The sequence below is a fragment of the Harpia harpyja genome, chromosome 6 (genome assembly GCF_026419915.1).
Source record: "Harpia harpyja isolate bHarHar1 chromosome 6, bHarHar1 primary haplotype, whole genome shotgun sequence".
NCBI lineage: Eukaryota > Metazoa > Chordata > Aves > Accipitriformes > Accipitridae > Harpia > Harpia harpyja.
The window spans coordinates 4,462,277-4,480,016 of NC_068945.1; the positions used below are offsets into that span (position 1 = coordinate 4,462,277).

Here is a 17,740-nt window from a genome sequence, read left to right on the forward strand (position 1 = left end):
ACAGGTGAGGACTGCCGGCGGCAACAGCTACCTCAGGGCGGCCGCCGGCGCTGAGGCAGCTGCCCGCCTCCGCCGGCGGGCCGGACGGCGAGCAGCCCACCCGCGGCGAGGCGCGCAGGCGCCCGGCGCCTTCTGGGAAATGTAGTTCTCCCTCCCGGCGGGGAGGGGAACCAATCGCCGCGCCGCTCCCCGCCTCACCCCGGCGGGGCCTGCTGGGAGATGTAGTTCTTCCCGCCCCTTCACCTCGGCAGCGGCCAATGGCGGCGGGGCCGGGCGAGACTACTCTTCCCAGCGCGCACCGCTCGGCCGCCGCTCCCCCGCCCGCCCAGCGCGGGGCGGGGCGGGCGGCTGTAAACAAACAGGGCGGCGGGCCATGGCGGCGGCCGCGGGCCGCGCTGGGGGGCTGTGAGCGCCGGTGTCCGCCGGGGCGGGCGGCTTCGGTGCGGTCCCCGTACGGGGGCTGCGGGGCCGGGGCTGGCGGCACACATGGATGACAGCAAGGTAAGAGGTCTGCGGGGCCCGCCCGGGGGCTGGGGCCCGTTTGGAGCTGAGGGCAGCCGGTGCGGGGAGCCCCCCCCCCGCCCTGCGCCTGAGCCCGCCGGGTTCCAGGTCCAGGCGGTGTGCAAGTGTGTGGTGTAAACCCCCGCAAAGCCTCATCGCGGTTAATAGGCAGGGAACCGCGAGTGAGGCGAGTGCTCCCGCTAAAGGCTTTTGAGGTCAACTTCTGTGACATCTTCTCTTGAAGGCCTCTGGTCGCTGCCGCGGGACGGGGGGCTCGTCCCCTTCCTTCTCCTCCCTTGCTGCAGGTAGTGGGGCACAGCGCTTGGATGCCGCTTCTGGCTTTTCCTTAAAGCTCCGGGCGCGGGCCAAAGGCTGGATACGGACCAGAGGTCTGATCTGGTGCGGTGGATCGTGTGCCTGTAGCACCCGGAATTTCTTAGATAAAGAGCAACTGCGGACAAATGGTGAGGTACTAGGGTAGGAGCTCGGGTTGCAGCCTTGTGATGGGCGCTGGTGCTTCGATTCTGCCTGCCTCTTGTTATGAGAACAGCACAGTGGCATCCCTGAAGGCACAGGGCTTCCATTTAAGCAGAGCGAAACATCGGAAGATGCATAAGGCACGCCTCTTATGCCTGCTTGCACCGGGCTGCACCTAAAGCAGCACCTGCACGGCCAGCCTGAGGACTGAGAAGATAATTGCCGTGGCCACTCGGTGCATCGTTTCACAACTGAAATTCCCGGTTGAGTTTGGGTGTTCCAGCTCACCAGAGTGGTGGTTGCGGTAGTGGCCTGGGTTTTGTGCCAGACATAGCTTAAGTCCCCAGGAGCGAGCTAGGTGAAACCATGCTTGAGGTAGGCTGTGAGGCAGCCGTCTTCTGACTTGTAATAAATTCTGAGCTTGGCTTGAGTATTAAAACTGGTCATATGGTAGTCACGTGCCTGTGGTACCTTATCTGTTCTCAAGCTATCTGGTGTTCTTCCCACTTAAATTTTACTAAAACAAAATTGCACTGCCTGTGCTGATCTGCCTTAATTCAAAGGGGGAAAAAAATACTGATGTAATTTCTTAGGGAATGAATCTAAGAAACTTAGAAGTGATCAATAATTTGGAAGTACAAAGGATCCCCAGAATGGATCATAAGTATATGAAAGTTTCATGATGATTTGCCAATTTAACGTGTATACTATTTGGTTTTATTGAGGCCTTGTCTGAAAGCTGCAAAGGAAGGTGGGGGGAATCTGCATCACTGAAGTAACCAAATGATCACAGCTGTGAGAACTGCATGAACGTTTATGTCATCAGGGCAGCAGTTTAGAATATCCAGAAGATTTAGTTCTGGGGGCATATGTAGTTCATGAGTATTAGCTGATTTTTATTTCTGTTAAAAACATTGCATTTCTCCTGTATCAAAATTAACTTATTTGTAACAGATGACTTCCAGATTTTTCATTTAAAAACCAATTTTTGATCTATTGTCGTGTCTTACGAAGTCCTGATAATCTGCCTTTTTTTTTTTTTTAAACATTTTTGGATGCATGTACTAAATAAACTAAATCTTTTCACCCAATCAATATGACAAGTCTTTGCTCTTTTTTTCCTTAGAAAAATTGATGTTGAGTGAAGAAAAAAAAAAATGCAGAGTGGAATATTTACCCTTCCTATATTCAGTCTCAACTACAGTTTCCTAGTATGATGTTTTTATTTAAAACTTACTGCTGAGATACTTGCAAAGACAGTGGCATTGAAAAGGGTCCTGCCTCGAACTGCTGGGTGTGGCTGTACCTAAGGAAAACCTTGAAAATCTTTGTTACCTCAGCAGATTTTTCATAAGGTAATAATCTCGGGCGATACTGGATCCTCATATCTTCTACTGAAAACAGCTGATACTAGTCAGTAAGTGCCTGCTGCTTTGAAAGTCTTTGCTGTAGTTGTTTTGAAGGGCTGTGGTTCCTTTATGAACAAGTTCATGAGGCTGCAGGTTGCCCTAAGGGTTTGGTAGCCCCCATCAAGAGATCCCATTTCTCTTGGGAGGGTTTTTCCCATTGCATGTTGCTGTGTTGGGATGAGGTGAGCACTATTTATACTTCATTTTATAGCCAGTGTGGTCTTACAGCTTGAGCCAGCATGTCCTTGAAATCTTATAGAAGTTCCACTGAGTTACATTTTCCTCCTTATTGAGAGGGTTGGCCTGCCTGATCAGAGAGTCTTATCTGTGAATTGAACGAGTATGACTGTGAAAGGAATTTCCCTGTAAAAACTGAGATAACTAAATTACATTAGTAGTGAAGTAACCATTCTATAGCTGCATCTACCCTAGTTCAGTGTTTTCCTTCATCTACATGACATAAAGAATTTAGAATTGGGCTTGCAGGCTGTAATGTTTTCCCTAATTCTTAGTGCACTATAATTTAGCCTTGCCTGGTTTAAGAGAGCGTTAGAAAAATGGTTCATTGTAACATATTCATCAAAATGGGAAGGAAATATTAAGGAATAAAGGGGGAGAGAGAGAATATCTGAGCATCAGATCTAGAAAACTTTGATGTTCCGGTCTTAAAGGATGTTCTTATATTATTCACACAAAAACCCCCACCCAAACCCAAAATGTGACCTGTTCTTCTTCCTACAGAGTTGCTCTGAAACTAGGGCTTGTTCAGATACTGGTCTCACTTCTCCTTGCTGTGGTTTGAGCTGTTGGTTGTGTAAGGGAAAGAGTTTAGTTATGTAGCTGTTCCTTGGCTATTAGTCTCTGTTAAAGTAACACTTAGTACCTCTGAAGTATTTAGACACAGGAAAAAGGAGAAATTCTGTCTCTGTGATTTCAGCCTTTATAGGTGAAATTACTTGGTTAGTTTACAAGACTACATATAGCTTATTGTATATTTATTATATACATTGGGAAGCAGGGGGTTTGCATTAGGGTAAGAAGTAATTTTCACATTTGTGTTAGCTGATAAATAACTCTTGTTGGTAACTGTTAAAATACAGTTCTACATAGCTAACTGCAATCTTTTGTATTACTTGTAGAAGTTTTTATAGGGAACACTCTGGCAATACTTAACGTAATTAACTTGTCAGTTTATGGGTAGAAATGAGAAATAAAAAAAATTCTCAACATTAGATCACTTTTGTTATTCCAGTGAAATAAAAAACAAGCAAACAAAAACCAAACCAGCACCACCAACAAAAAAGGTTGGGGTTGCCCTCTTTTATTAAAAATATTCTTTTCCTGTATGGAAAAGATAGCTTTAGTTTTCAAAAAGTTTAGATGAAATGTATTTTTCTTCAAAAATAAGCTGAACTGAGCCAAAACATGAATAAGTAGATTGAGTTTTAAGAAAAAGTGCATTTTGGAGACAAATATTATATTTAAATGGTATTTTTTAATTTAAAGTGGGATTTAAAAAAAAAGTATAATGCATCATTCTTAATCTTAGCACTAGAATGTAGTAATTGATTACTTTTTCAAATGGGAATGAAAATTTAGTGAAATGCACCCAACTGCTTTTTAAAATGCCTTGCTAGTTCAGGGCAGCTACTTATGCATGTTGGATATACAAAGGAAGGTAGAAAAGCAGGCTTAGGAAAACCTTTGTTACCCAGTTCTGGTGACAATAAACCAGTCCACTCTTCAGATTTTTAAAAGGGTAGATCTCAATCTCTTGCACTTGTTTTAATTCCAAGTTAGTTTCTCAACTTTGAACAGACTGATTCTTGGTTGTGGCTTTCTTCTGCTTGTAAATAAATTGCCGTGTCCTCTACATGAAGCAGCAAATTCCTTTATACCTGTAAAAGAGGCTGTGGCTGTTAGAAAGCCGGGTCTCCAGCTCAGATTGTTTGCTCTCCATCAGGCTGGTCCCAGGGCATTGAGCAAGGACGCTGGTCTTGAGGTCTGACTATTTCTAAACTTCCACAAGCTTGCAATGTGTGAAGTGAAAGAAAAGCCTTTAAATAGGTAAGGCCAGAGTGTTTTCAGGTGTTAACTGAGTTTGAAGAAGCAAGCACTCAGATAAACTGTTCGTATGGGGCATTTATGTTTATGGATCGAGCATCTGTCAATGTCTTGGTCTGGTGTTTGTTTGTACAGCCTTTCCATTTTGGTGGAGCATTTGGTGTTAGGGCAGGGGCAGGCCCACAGTAAAAGGCTGTGCACAGGATTTGCGCTGTTTTCCCCACTGCCTAACATCAAATACCCAGTCGCGTGTGATCCCAAGGGGAATTTTGCTGGAAGTCATCATTACAGGGATGCAGATGTCCCTTGGAGGGAGTGTGGGAGCAAGTCAGAAGTGAAATCTTGTGCTTAAAATAGAGAACTTGATGGGTCTTCATTCATGAGATGTCTTCTCACACATCTCTGCCTGTGACCCTCGCTGTTGTGGGTGACCAGGATCACAAAGAGAGGGGCGATCTCCCAGGTGATCCTGGAATCAACTCTGAGGAATGCTTTGAACACCACAGCAGGGACTGAGAGCTAGTGTGGAGAGCAAAGCACAGGATCTCTTTTCATAATGACCTCAGTTGTTAAGGAGGTGGGTTACTATGTTTTCATCCTTCAGGGCTTTTTCAGAGTATGCAGGTTTGCAAAGTGCTGGAGAAGTCTTCCACCCAGGGTCAGGTCCAAACGTAAAGTGTTCTCATTGCTGCTTGCTTGGAAATACAAAACCTAAATAGCTTTGGTTATAATTTGAGACAGGCAATTTCAAATCATCAAATGTTTTAACAGGTTGCTGCTCAGCATCGCTCAGATGATGCGTCTGCATTCTCACATTTGCAATGAGTGAGTAAAATGGATGAGCTTAAACTCTATAGAACAGCTAGAACAGTTTTATTTCACTGTTGCAGTGGGCTAGGAGGATATACGTGGTAATGTTAGTTGACCATCCCTGTTCCCCGTTTAGAGTTCTAACAGAGATAAGTTTAAAGAAATGCCTGGGTTCTGTTAGTGTAAACTGGGAGAATGCATATGGCGTGTTGGTGGATGTGCTTCCAGGCGTGAGGCTTTAAGTCCTTCCTGCGGGGAAGAGGAGGGCTCTCGCCTGTAAGGTGGCATCTGGGTGATTGCTACGCAGTCTTAAGTAGCAATTCCTGCCCTGAAACTTAATGCTTACCCATCTTGAGTTATGGATGCCTGCCTAACACTTTATGAAAGCTTGATATTTATGCTTTCTCAAAATAGATGTTTCAGCAAAGATAGCCTTCTTTACACATCTGTGCTAAAGATTACATTCTTAGTACATTAATTGCTTTGTATGATTAGAGTTTTAGGATTAATTTCTATTGACATATCTGCTTAAGACTTAGAAAATGTTTGCTTGCTAAATAATATCTTACATTTTTTTATCATTATTGAATGCATTTTGTCTGCCAGTGAAAGTTAACTAAGTTATCTGTGTGAAGCATGTAAAATGTCATGCAATGGAGGAATAACCAGCATACTTTCTAGCTGGGTTGTGTACTGCTGCTGTGAATGTATGCTGTGACTTAGCAGATCAGATAACTTCATCTTTATTAGGAGACTTGTGACTAACTTCATTTGATTACTGATTTTGAGAAAAAGTTTGTAAGCATGAATAGATTCCTCCCCCCTCTACTGTAATGAATGCAGTGCTTAGGTATTATTTCTTTCTAATAATTTTTATAGTTTTATATAAATTCTGTAGATGATCATCAGCTCTGTGCTAAGTTAAATTCTGCAGACCTATACCTTCAGCCACTAATGCAACCAAGAGTCTGCTTAAGATGATTCCTTGAGCTGGATCTCAAGTACTGGTTGATGGAGCACTTAAGAGCTACTTGTTTATCTGTGAATGAACAGAGAGCTGCTGGAAGATGCTGAACTGGTCAATGCGATCAGCATTGCTGATCTGTAGTGCTGAACAGTTCTTCAGATAGTGTTTTAATCTGCCAAATTGTTCAAAAGCCATAGATGTCATGGTGAGGCCAGCTTTATCAAAATCTTCCATCAGTTCCTTGGGGGTGTGAGTGCTAGTAGCTGTGTTATGTATGTATCTCCTTCCTAAGTAGGACCTCTCCATCATGCAATCTGGCACTGCTTCTGTAGAGATCTGCTGAATCCCTCTAATAAAAAAATCCAGAAATCTGAGGGCTTTTTCTATATCAGGGCAAGTAATTGCAGCTATTTCCAATTCCAGGTCAAATAATTTTGTACCTGAACACTGATGCCAGGCAAGAATGATCTTGTGATCTAAGTACTGTATTAAAAAGGGAGGGAGTTATGTTTTTCTATTTTCTGAAGTCTGAGTGAACTGAAGTAGGAGTTTGGTCAGACTTCTGGCAAATGCATGTCATTATTAATATTTCTATGACAAATTTTATGATTAATGTTGTTCTGGGTCTTGATTGTATATGACTCCCTGAAAAAAACCCAAATCCCTACTGCTGAATGCTAATAGATCACATCCCTTTATAAATTCGGGGGGGATAGAAAGGGAATAAAAAAATGTTTGCTTGCTTGTTTTTTCTTGGTCTGCTGCCATGTTCAACATCAACTAGCACTTCTGCTTTGTCTTCTTTCTGTCACATCAGCATAGCAACTGAGTAGGCAAACATGACTAGAAGCCAGGGAGATATGGTAATGTGGGATGGTGGCAAAGGATTTATCAGGGCTTTTTATCCCCAGCTGTGCTGCTTAAGGTTATGGCAGGAGCTTCTAAATACTGACTTATGAGGAAAAACTGGTAAGGATGCAGGATTTGATTAAATCTCTTCCCACACTAGCTGTGCAGGGTGATGCCTAATTGTATGGTGAACTCCAGTTCAGGAGCCACAAAGACAGTATGAATCTTTGGGGATGATGTGAAGGCAGATTGTTAGGGTTTTACTGTTTAAAGACAGAGTTAAAAAGGAAAGAAGCATTTCATTATTTCCATAGTCCTGGTGGTTAGAGCATTGGCAAGAGATGATCCAAGAGATACAAGTCTTTTTCCTTCCATAAGAGAGCTTGTGTGCGGGGCTGCTGCAGTGGTAAAAGATCTCGGGGGAAAGACAGCAATTAGTACACCTATCTGTAGAAAGCTCTACAGTGACTAAAGGGACAGCAGTTAATTGACAGTAGTGGATCCAGGATGTATCTGCAATGTGCGCAGCAGTCTACACCAGCGTCTAATTTCCTTGCAGACTACAAAGTGCCTTTAACTGTTTTATGCCCACATCTCTACATCTGTCCATAAAAACACGGCCTATAAACTTAGAGTTTGTATGAGCTCACTTGATATCTTAACTGGTGTAAAGATCCACTCTCCCTTGCCCTTTGTATGTTTTTTGTGTTGATGTGACCCCTACCTTAAAAAAGGCACCAGCTGCATATAAACATACACAAGATGCTTTAAAATAACAGGTCCTTAAAAAGAAATTATTTTGTGAGATTGTGGTGTTGGATGTATTTAACTGCTGTGAAGCTGTGCTGCTTGTGAGTGCTTTTCGTGGCCAGTGCCTGCCCAAGATGGTGGCTGTGGAAAAGTTGGGTGCTATTTGCCAGTAGCTTTAACTTGCTGGTTGTGAGAAACAGTGTGGTAGCAACTGTTCACCTGCCTGACGTTCTGGTGAAAGGGCTTGGCTGTGACATGCTCCTGTGCAGGACTAAGACTCAAGTTACTCTTTTGTTCATAGGGCAGTACGTGGTGTGCTGGGACTCCAGCCTTGAGTGCTAGCTCACTCTTCTAGAGGGTCAGAACTCAGAGTGGCAGAGGTTTTTTGAGAGAGCTGGAGTGTATGTCTCTACAAGACCTTATCTAGCTCTTGAATTCAAAGATTTACTTTAAACTACCTTGCACAGGCACAGAAAAGCCGCAGGCACTAGATGTCTTTGAGAACTGAAGTATTTTGGCTGTTGTGTGTAATGTAATATACAGAAATCTTCCAAGTGCAGGTAATAATAGAGAACAAATTGTGAGTGCCTACAGCCCCTCCTGGGAAGACTGTGTATTTCTAAGTCCTGCTGAGCTAGGAGTGTAAATCACACCACACCTAAATAGGAGTGTGGTTCCATGAGAGGACAGAGCCATGCTTGTCATGCCCAAAAGGGGACAGTCACTTTCCTTTCTTTGGAGCTTCTTTGCCCCTTGGCCATGGTGGGTTAGTTTTATCCTACTTTGGTGAATATAGTATCTGAACTAGAAGATCTTAAGGAGATCACCTTGGTGGAGTGAATGGATTATTACAGCTGTATTCAGCAGTTCAAATGTAAAAGAGCTTGGGGTTTTTTTTCTTTGCTTTTCTGAATGTATTGTGTTTGTTTCATTATCACTAGATGTCCATTAAGTACTTTCTGTTCCTCCATTTGCTATGGTAGGCAGCTACTCCTGAATAAATTAGGAAAGGCAATGTAGAGAGGGTAGGATTATGTTGGCATGTGATTGTTGACTCACGTTCCAAAGAAAGAATAGGCTCAATTGTATAATCCTTTTTTTTCTTCATTCTAGCACATAAATTCATTATGTTATTGTTTTTATTGCAGCCTGCTGAGTTTGTAGAACAAGTGACTTCTTGGAATGTCAAAGCCACCTTATTTTGTAGTATCACACAGTAAAATGCCTTTTTTAATGAACTCTGATATTTTGAACACTGCCTATTAGAAGAAGTCCTGTCTGTATACAGTATGGTGAAACACCTCAGCCAGCAGTGAAATTCTTGTATATAGGTGTGTCTTTTAGGTGTGTTTCTCCACACCCCCTCCATTTAAACAGTGTGGTCAGAATGCAAATAAAGAGAAATCCTCACTTCAGAGGTGAGGTGGGGTGTGTGGCTGACGTAATGCTTACAGGGCGATACTACCCAATGGCCAGTGTACTAAGTTTCAGACCATACTGAAGACTTTCTTGTGCTATGCTCTCATGTTAAGAGTGAAATATTTGGGTGGGGAAGCATAGAGTAAACATTGAGGAAGCTATTCCCTTTTTTTTTTTTATTTTTTTATTTGTAGCAAAAGAAGCTTTCAGACCTGTAAAAAAGGAGCCACAAAGAAGAGGGGAAAATGATTGCAAAATCTGCATTCCATAGGACAAGAAACTAGGGGGTCACATTTCTGCAAGGGAGATCGAAATTAGGGACTGGGAGAGTTAACACTGGGATAGGTTGCCTGAGGAGGTGTGAGGAGAATTTTCCAGGCTGTGTAATAATGTTTTGAAGGTAAACATGGCCAGAGTGGTTAGATACAACTGGAATAGAGGCAGCAGAGGTAGGACTCGGTGTAACCGAGTTCCCTGTTTAGTAAAAATCCTCCAAAGATTCCTTTGAAAGAAATAGGGACTGAGGAATCTCAGATGGCTAGTGAATAATTCCGACAAGTTTCATCTTTAGAGTTGGCTGAAACTGTGGTCGTTTCATTGCCGCAAAACTAGGTTTTGGATTATATTGATACAAATAAATATTTTTTTCTTCCAAATTAAAGTGTTAAACTCCATAATATAATATTTCTAGGGCTGGCAAGTATTAGGGCAGGGGTTTTTGGTAATATTAAAACAGTTTCACTACAAGTTGACTATCATGTCTGTCTCCTCAATGTCCCAGATATCCTCCTAGATATCCGAAGTAGTGTGTCTGGTTCTGGGCTCCCCAGTACAAGAGAGAAATGGAGCCACTGGAGAGAGTCCAGCAAAAGGCCACTAAGATGATGAAGGAACTGGAGCATTTCTCCTATGAAGAAAGGCTGAGAAGGCTGGGACCATCTAGCCTGGAGATGAGAAGGCTCAGGGGATGTCATTACTGTGTACAAATACCTGAAGGGGAGGGTGTAAAGAAGATGGAGACAGGCTCTCTTCAGTGGTATCCAGTGCCAGGACCAGAGGCAGTGGGTAGAAACTGGAACACAGGAAGGGCCCATCTGAACATCAGGAAATGCTTTTTTACTGTGAGGGTGACTGAGCACTGGCAGAGGTTGCCCAGAGGGCTTGTGGAGTCTCCCTCCTTGGAGAAATTAAAAAGTCATTTGGACATGGTCCTGGGCTGCTCTAGGTGGCCCTGCTTGAGCAGGGAGGGTTGGACCAGATGACGTCCAGAGGTCCCTGCCAACCTCAACCATTCTGTGGAGCTCCTCCAAATCAGATTAGTAGTGTTGACGATAGGACTGCTTAAGCACTGAGCTCACTATGAAGTCATATCCCTCCCTTTTGGTTTTGATGCCATCACTGAAAACTTCATACATCAGACCCCTTTCCTCTGTTGCTCCAGAATCAATGAAAGTATAAGCAAGATTTTCTACTTGAGACACCTAGTAGGCAGAATGACATGGATACAGCATTACCTTTGCAGAACAGGATCTTTACTGTACCCTTCCTTTCCAGGTGGTTGGAGGCAAGGTAAAGAAACCGGGCAAGCGAGGTCGTAAACCAGCCAAAATAGACTTGAAGGCAAAACTTGAAAGAAGTCGTCAGAGTGCAAGAGAGTGCAGAGCCAGGAAGAAGCTGAGGTACCAGTACCTGGAAGAGCTGGTTTCAAGCAGAGAGCGAGCCATCTGTGCTCTCAGAGAAGAGCTTGAAATGGTAAGAAACTATCATTTAACCTAACCCTCAATATTATTTGGGACCTGTCCTCGTGGACATTTGTTCTCGAAATCACTGTGACTGAGCGTGGGATTTGGCTTGCCGTAAGGTATCAAAACATCAGTAACAGATGCATTCAGCTGTTTGCCTACTTTGTGTGTTGAATATGAACCTCATGTCACAAGTTATCTGCTGGTTTTGAACTGGAAGCAAGCAAAGAAAGTGCCATTACATACGAGTCTGTTGTCTTTGAAATGTTTGTTTTGGAAAACCTCTGACAGAGGTAGAAAGAGGTAGAGGGTGGAAAGAGATGTGTTTAAGTATCAGGGGGGGAACATATATCCACAGTGTGTCATTGCTTCCCACAGACCTTTGTCTCTGTTGGGGAGGTTGGTTCTTGCAGCATACTTTCTGTGTAGATGGTTGCACAGCTGTCCTGTGTTCCAGCACATGTAAGATGGGTGTCTTGGCCAAATAAGCGGCATTAACCGAAGAGAATGTTTCATCTGGAAATACAGATTCAGCTCTTCAGTGATATTGAGATGCCGTTGAGATTTCACTGGAGCTGAGGATATTGCCTTGACCGTGCCTTAGGTTTGTTTGAATAGGCAGGGCTAATCACAACTGAATAGGGTTAGGGTTGGGTGGAAAGTCAGCCAACTGACCACAGGTTTTTCAGTGTGCTTCAGGGTTTCCCAATGATGGTTTTAAGATGGGGGAACTAGGAATAAGGCACGTGTGCTGTAACCGTGCCTTGCACAATCAAAAAGGACCTCTTAATAGTCAATCAGCCCCAGAGTCATGTGAAATATTTGTTTTTAATAGGCCATGAACTGGAACGGTATTCTGGCATGCCAGCAGCGAGAAAACGCACAAAGTGTTCCATGTTGTTTAATAATTACAGTATTGTGTCTAGTACTGCCACTGAGTAGCAGTTTATTGACTGAAGCAGGATTTACTGAGGCCAGGTATGCAACCATGGACACGTGCTTAGCTCATTAGTGCTCTGCAGTTTTGTAAGAGGCTTCAACCCAGTAAATTCAAACTGTAAATCAATGTACCGGAAGGTAAAGATTACAGCTCTGTTTTGTCTGCTAATGTGATCCTGGCAGTTTGCTAATGCGTAATGTGTTTGCATATTTCAGTACAAGCAGTGGTGCATGGCGATGGACCAAGGGAAAATCCCCTCTGAAATAAAAGCCCTGCTAACTGGAGAGGAGCAAGGCAAAGCACAGCAGAACTCAACCAAACTTGCCAAGGCTGGGAAGACAGAAGCAAACAGCAGCAATCCTTGTAAGTATCCAGCCTATGATTAATTCCTATTTTGTTACATCTTTTGTGGTGTAGGAGGATGGCTGCGGTGTGGGAAGAAACATAAGGATGTGCTTTTGGGCACAAATAGTTGATTGAAGCAAAGAGCTTAGTGGGTGGTACAAAGACTCTGTGTAATGTTTACATGGACAACACAGAAATTACACCAGCTAGGAAGCTGGGCAGTTACTTTAAAAGAAGACTCAATCTTTGTGTTTCACCAAGGCCTGTGGAGACCTGTGAAGACCTGAGACCGTAATCTTTTACAGCGTTTTCTGTTTTCCTAATGCAAGGTAAATAGAGCACATAAAACATAATTAAATTTTAAAAACTCAATCAAGAAAACATTCTAGCTGCAAGCACTCAAAAGTGAGAAATGCTGGACTTGGGATCTCCTATGGAGTATTCTTTCTGCCTCATTAGTGCTTGTCCAGGGAATGAAATAAGGTTCTTTTGGGGATTGAAAGGTGAAAAGATGACGTGATATAAAGTCATATTCCTGATACGTACATGCAAAGGAACAGAGTTAAGGTGTGGCATGGGCAATTCTGTATCTCGCATCTTCTAATTTTGTAATATTTCGTGCTACAGGTTAAATTACACTCAACTGTAAATTTTTAAAAAATAAGAATTCCTAGCTTTATGTTTTTAAGAAACAACATGAAAAATCACATTCGTAACTGTAACAATCTTCCCCCATGGTGCATCATTCACAGGAGACCAATGCAGAACCTTCCGCACTGCAGCAGAGATAGCTTGGTAGCTAGCAGAAGAACACTGTTGTGAGAGAAGTGGATGCATCCCCAGATGCAGGGGGAAGTATCCCAGTCCGCTGTCTTCTCTTTGCTCCTCCCCACATGAAACTCTTTGATTGTGGTGTTCCTAAGCCTGCATGGAGTGGGGCTTTTGGGGTAATAGGTGTTTGTCTAAGCGGAGCCTTGTTCTTCCTTTCTCTACACCACCCTCCCCAAATACAGCTATGGCAGCTTTTGGGCATTCCCAATAAGAGATGGGGGCTGCTTTTGTGTCAGAGCCCAGAATTAGACTGGGTTTGTGGTCAGTAGTTATGTGGCTGGTAACTGTTGTGGGAGTCTGAGAGGTTCTGTAAAATAAAAGCAAGAGGAGGATCTTGTAAGAGCTTTGCTAAAGCCAAATGGAGTACTACAGGTTGAGGACAAGGAAGTGGATCAAAAGCTTTCAGTAAGAAGGTTTATAGTAATGTAATTTGTAACCTAAATAAAGATGTTGCTCTCGGCATCCTTTTATAATACGGCATGTCTTTTATGTTATTGGGACTCTTTAAAAGACCTACGAGATATATTCCCTGCTTCTGCCCATACTTCTCTTGCAGGATGCATTTCCCACCCCCCACGCTCCCAGTAAGACAGTCAAAGCATGTCCCTCCACCTTGCTTTGAGCAGTGGAACAACTGCCATCCCATCCTACCCACTGTGCCCTGCTATCTATCTTTCTGTATCTACCTACCCTTTGCCCCTAGTATATTTCTGGACTGCAACTTAATATGAATACAGCTGTGCTATCCTGGTTTCCCAGCTAAAGATAATGCCAAGAACTGGCAGCAAGGAAAACAAGTTGCATCAGTTTGGTTTTATGATCAGAGAGGTGATGGCAAAAGTCTTGCAGGCTGATTGACCTATCCCAGATATTGACAGATAACCTGCTGCTTTCCTTAGACCGCTCTTTCTCCTGTATATGCTTTTTGCATTTATATGATGCAATGTGGAGAGTGGAGCTCTTGGGATTTTCAGTGGGAGTTTTGCTTGCTTATTCTCTGTTTCGTTTGTGACAACGTCTTTCTCTGTATTTTATGAAATGCATGAAACATTTTTTAATCTTATGTTTTCTTCTTCATTTCATAGAATAAATATTATAATGAATGACTTTGCTAGACTGAATGTTGCCTTCTTTTTATTGAATTGAGTCTGTAGCATTATCTCAATTCAGGATTAGTCAAAAGCATTGAAAATAACAAAGTGCCATATTTCAGTGTACAGCACAGTTGCTTTCAGAATTCCATTCTGAGCACTTGTATATTAATCCTTAAGGCATGGTTTTAAGTTTATTCTCTAGACCCTCTACACATGTACTTAGTTAGCAATTGCTAGAGATGTTGCATAGACATGGAAAACTATTATGAAAGGTTAAGTAACACTGAAGCAGAAATGGGGAGGATATGAGGGGTCTGTTGTCCCCCCCCCCCCTGTATTTTAAGCTCTGAACTGCAGTTTGTGCTGAAAGATAGCAACAAAGCCAACCCATAAGTTTTGGGATTTTTGTCTATGCTGAATGCTTGTCTTTCCTTTTTCTGGATTCTCTGGAGGAAAGAAAAACTAGGCCAGATGTCCAGAACTATACTCTGTGAACCTTGCAGTTGGATTTTGTAACATGATCATGCCAGAAGTGCAATATATTATTTTTAGTTAGAATTAGATTTACGCAGTCTAGTTTCAAATGCAAACTATGTATTGTTATTAAACATATATTTCAAATGTTATGTGTATACTTAAGTGTGTTTCTGAATCAGGGATGTAGGAACCATCCAGAGGAGTTATGGTATGTGTGACCAGAACAGCTTCACTCAGCACTAGGTAATGGGACAAACACAGCTCTGATCTCACCAGAAATACCCCACTTGCTCTCTTCCCTCCACTCCTTTGTTTCACTTTCTGTGATTCCAGACAGGAAACTTCTCAGAAGTTTTCTTTTATGGAGGAAATGGAGAGTTGGAATTTCTCATTGTGATGAGCAACAGTTTTCATCTATTCCCCATCACAGTGGCTCCTGCTTCTTGGCTTAGCCAGCAGTTGGCATTACAGGATTGTGTTTGGCAAGCCTGGGCCCAGCTCTGTGGCAGAAAGAGCAGCATCCATGTTCTGACAGGTTTTTTGTGCTTCATGCAGATGGGATAGGAGGCATGTTACAGCCTACGTAATTTTAAACAGTTTCCTTGTTTGTCCTGCAAGCCAAAATACATGTGACACATAGTTAGAGGCTCTAACTGCAACTTTCCAACCTGCTCTAGATGCTGTAGTTGATTATGAAATGTAGGATTCCCAGCAACAATCATTAGATAAAGTTCGTGGCTTCTGTCACGTGGCAGATCGTGCTATGGTATAAATGTTCTGAGCTTAGATGGATCTCCGGGAGTCCTTTATTTTGGAGTTTGAAGTTTAGCAGTTCCTCTTGAAAACTAACAGAAATGTTTGTGGTTCATGCTCATATGATACTCTAATGCTTACAGTCTTCATCCACGTTGAGGTGGCTCCTAGAAGTGATACAACCAGGTCCTCTGACTAGGAGTCTTATATAGTACCCTAAATAATGGAGGATGGTTTAGTCGTATCCTCCCTCTGTGTAAGATGGGTACAGCCTTCCACCCATTTCTCCTGCAGTGAGTGTGTGCAGCTGGTTCTCTCTCACAAACATTGAAGAAAGGAAATAAGCCTGGAAATGCTTCATTTTCCCACTTGCCATGGAAATCTAATGGTCAGCTAGAACCATTTGCCCAGCTAAAGGTGGGTATCTCTTGGAAACTATCCACAGTCTTTAAAAAATGCTGTCTGTAGTATTTGGCGTTTACAACAATGCTAGAACTCTGTTACAGTAAGGTGTAATAAGACTGAACTCGATGCTGATGGAGTAAGCACTGTACAGTTACACTAATCCTTTTGGAGAATGTAACCGAAGGATTTACCAGAAAGTGGAAACTTCCTAAGAAAAATGAGCAATAAGTCTTGTCTTTTTATATGCTGTATATATGCTTTGTGCATAGAATCCTGAAAAATGAAGTGGATACATTTAATCAGCTTGTCATTTAACTGAGAACATTTTGTAATTATATGTAAAAAAAAATAATAAAAAAAAATCAGTCTGCTTTCATAATCTGATGATAATAAGTGTTTGTCAAAGAATCTGTATTCTATTAAGCGCTTTTCAAAAGATTATAACATATCAGAGGTGTTTGGTTTTTTTTTAATGTATTAGATAAATTTCAAAAAGCTTTTCTCTATCTTGACAGCTGAAACCTCACTAGCTTTGTGAGAGTGCCTGTGACTGACTTGTTTTTCCGTTTTTTCCCTTTTACATTTTAGGGTGAGGATTAATCTACATCAATAATGAATCTAGTTCTTCCTGGCATCCCATGAGGAGATGGAGAAGATTTGGCATCATAGTTCCATTTGCTACTTCCCAAGAAATTATAATCTCTATAATTAGCTATAAAATTACTGTTAATATAAGGACCAAATGTTTCAGACTAGTCTAAAAATGCAGAGAAATCAGAGGAAAAGCTGAAATAAGAACCCTAGTCTTTCTCATTATGCTTAAGAGTTACAGCATGAGTGGCAGAGGATCATCTGATGTAGTAATCCCTGTTGTAGGTAAGCAAGGCAAAACACCAGCTTGTGAGTGTCCTGCTGTTAGTGCCACTGAGCATTAATTTCCCTAAGTTATGTCAATAACTGAATTTCTTGTATGACTCTGGTGTGAATTTGTATGAGAAAACAGAAGCTTCTAATACACAGTAAAATCTGAGGTATCCCATACTGACTAGTGCATCAGTGGACTAAAATTCAACTGATGCTGTGTTTATGGAATGTACAAATTTGTATATGTAGATACAGAAGTAGAATTTGTAGTGTCAGTTAGAGCCATTGCCTTAAGCAATTTCTGCAAAGGCTGTTGCTTGATATTATTTATACCATTATTTGTATTTTCTTTATCTTACTTTAAATTGTAACTAGAAAATGCAGTCCTTGTTCAGCTAATGATTTTCAGCAACACTTCGTTTAAAAAAAAAAAAAAATTAAAAAACCTGAACAACTGACTTTCAGTTTCTTTTTTCCCCACCATAAAAAGCACTTGGAAGGTGGAAGTTTTCCTTCCATAACTAGTGCAAGATTACCCCTGCTTTTTTGTGTGTCTGCCTGTAACTGACAACTGGCTTAATCAATGCTACTAACACTAACTGCTATTTCAAGCAATTCTTGTGTATGATCTCTATATATTAGGGTGGGTAATGGTGACCTTCTTAACTATGCTGCAGCTGATAGGTATTCTCATGATGAAATAAATTTGTGAGTAAAAGACTACAAGTGGATTATAAAATGTGTGTTTTCATGAGACAGGGTGTTCAGTGTGAATAGAAATAGCCTGCTATGAAAGGTGATTTTTTCCATACCTTCTTTCTCATTACAACTTTCAAAATACATTTTGATGAAGTTATACATACAGTGCAGGCAACAGCAATGCTTGTATAATCCTGTGGAAAGGCATACCAGCAGTGTCCTCCAACTTCATCATCTCCTTATGTGGCATGCTCTGAATGCCTGCTGATGTAAGAACAATTCTTTCATATTCCCTATTGAACACAGATCCTGCCGTGTTGCTAGGTCAGTGTTTTCTGTTTTGA

The 17,740-nt window shown here is 42.0% G+C and overlaps 1 protein-coding gene across 4 annotated transcripts; it reads left to right on the forward strand.

Moving 5' to 3' along the window:
• The first annotated feature begins 334 nt into the window (after nucleotides 1-334).
• Nucleotides 335-17,423, forward strand: CREBL2 (cAMP responsive element binding protein like 2). 4 transcript variants are annotated; one of them, XM_052790119.1, is made up of 5 exons: nucleotides 336-501; nucleotides 10,801-10,998; nucleotides 12,144-12,291; nucleotides 15,723-15,845; nucleotides 16,422-17,423. In XM_052790119.1, exons 1-4 carry the CDS (start codon nucleotides 487-489, stop codon nucleotides 15,770-15,772), a joined length of 411 nt encoding a protein of 136 aa, XP_052646079.1. In that variant the 5' UTR covers nucleotides 336-486; the 3' UTR covers nucleotides 15,773-15,845; nucleotides 16,422-17,423. The 4 variants fall into 4 exon arrangements, with proteins under 4 accessions (XP_052646081.1, XP_052646079.1, XP_052646082.1 ...); XM_052790121.1 differs by lacking the exons at nucleotides 15,723-15,845; nucleotides 16,422-17,423 and adding an exon at nucleotides 12,535-13,011 and having other exon boundaries at nucleotides 335-501; XM_052790122.1 differs by lacking the exon at nucleotides 15,723-15,845 and having other exon boundaries at nucleotides 337-501.
• The last annotated feature ends 317 nt before the right edge of the window (nucleotides 17,424-17,740 follow it).

Bases quoted from the DNA above. Each gene is read 5' to 3' on its own strand.
- CREBL2 (XM_052790119.1), top strand. The intron at 10,999-12,143 runs GTAAGAAACTAT...TGCATATTTCAG, and splicing joins TCAGAGAAGAGCTTGAAATG to TACAAGCAGTGGTGCATGGC. The intron at 12,292-15,722 runs GTAAGTATCCAG...TTTCTCCTGCAG, and splicing joins AGCAAACAGCAGCAATCCTT to TGAGTGTGTGCAGCTGGTTC.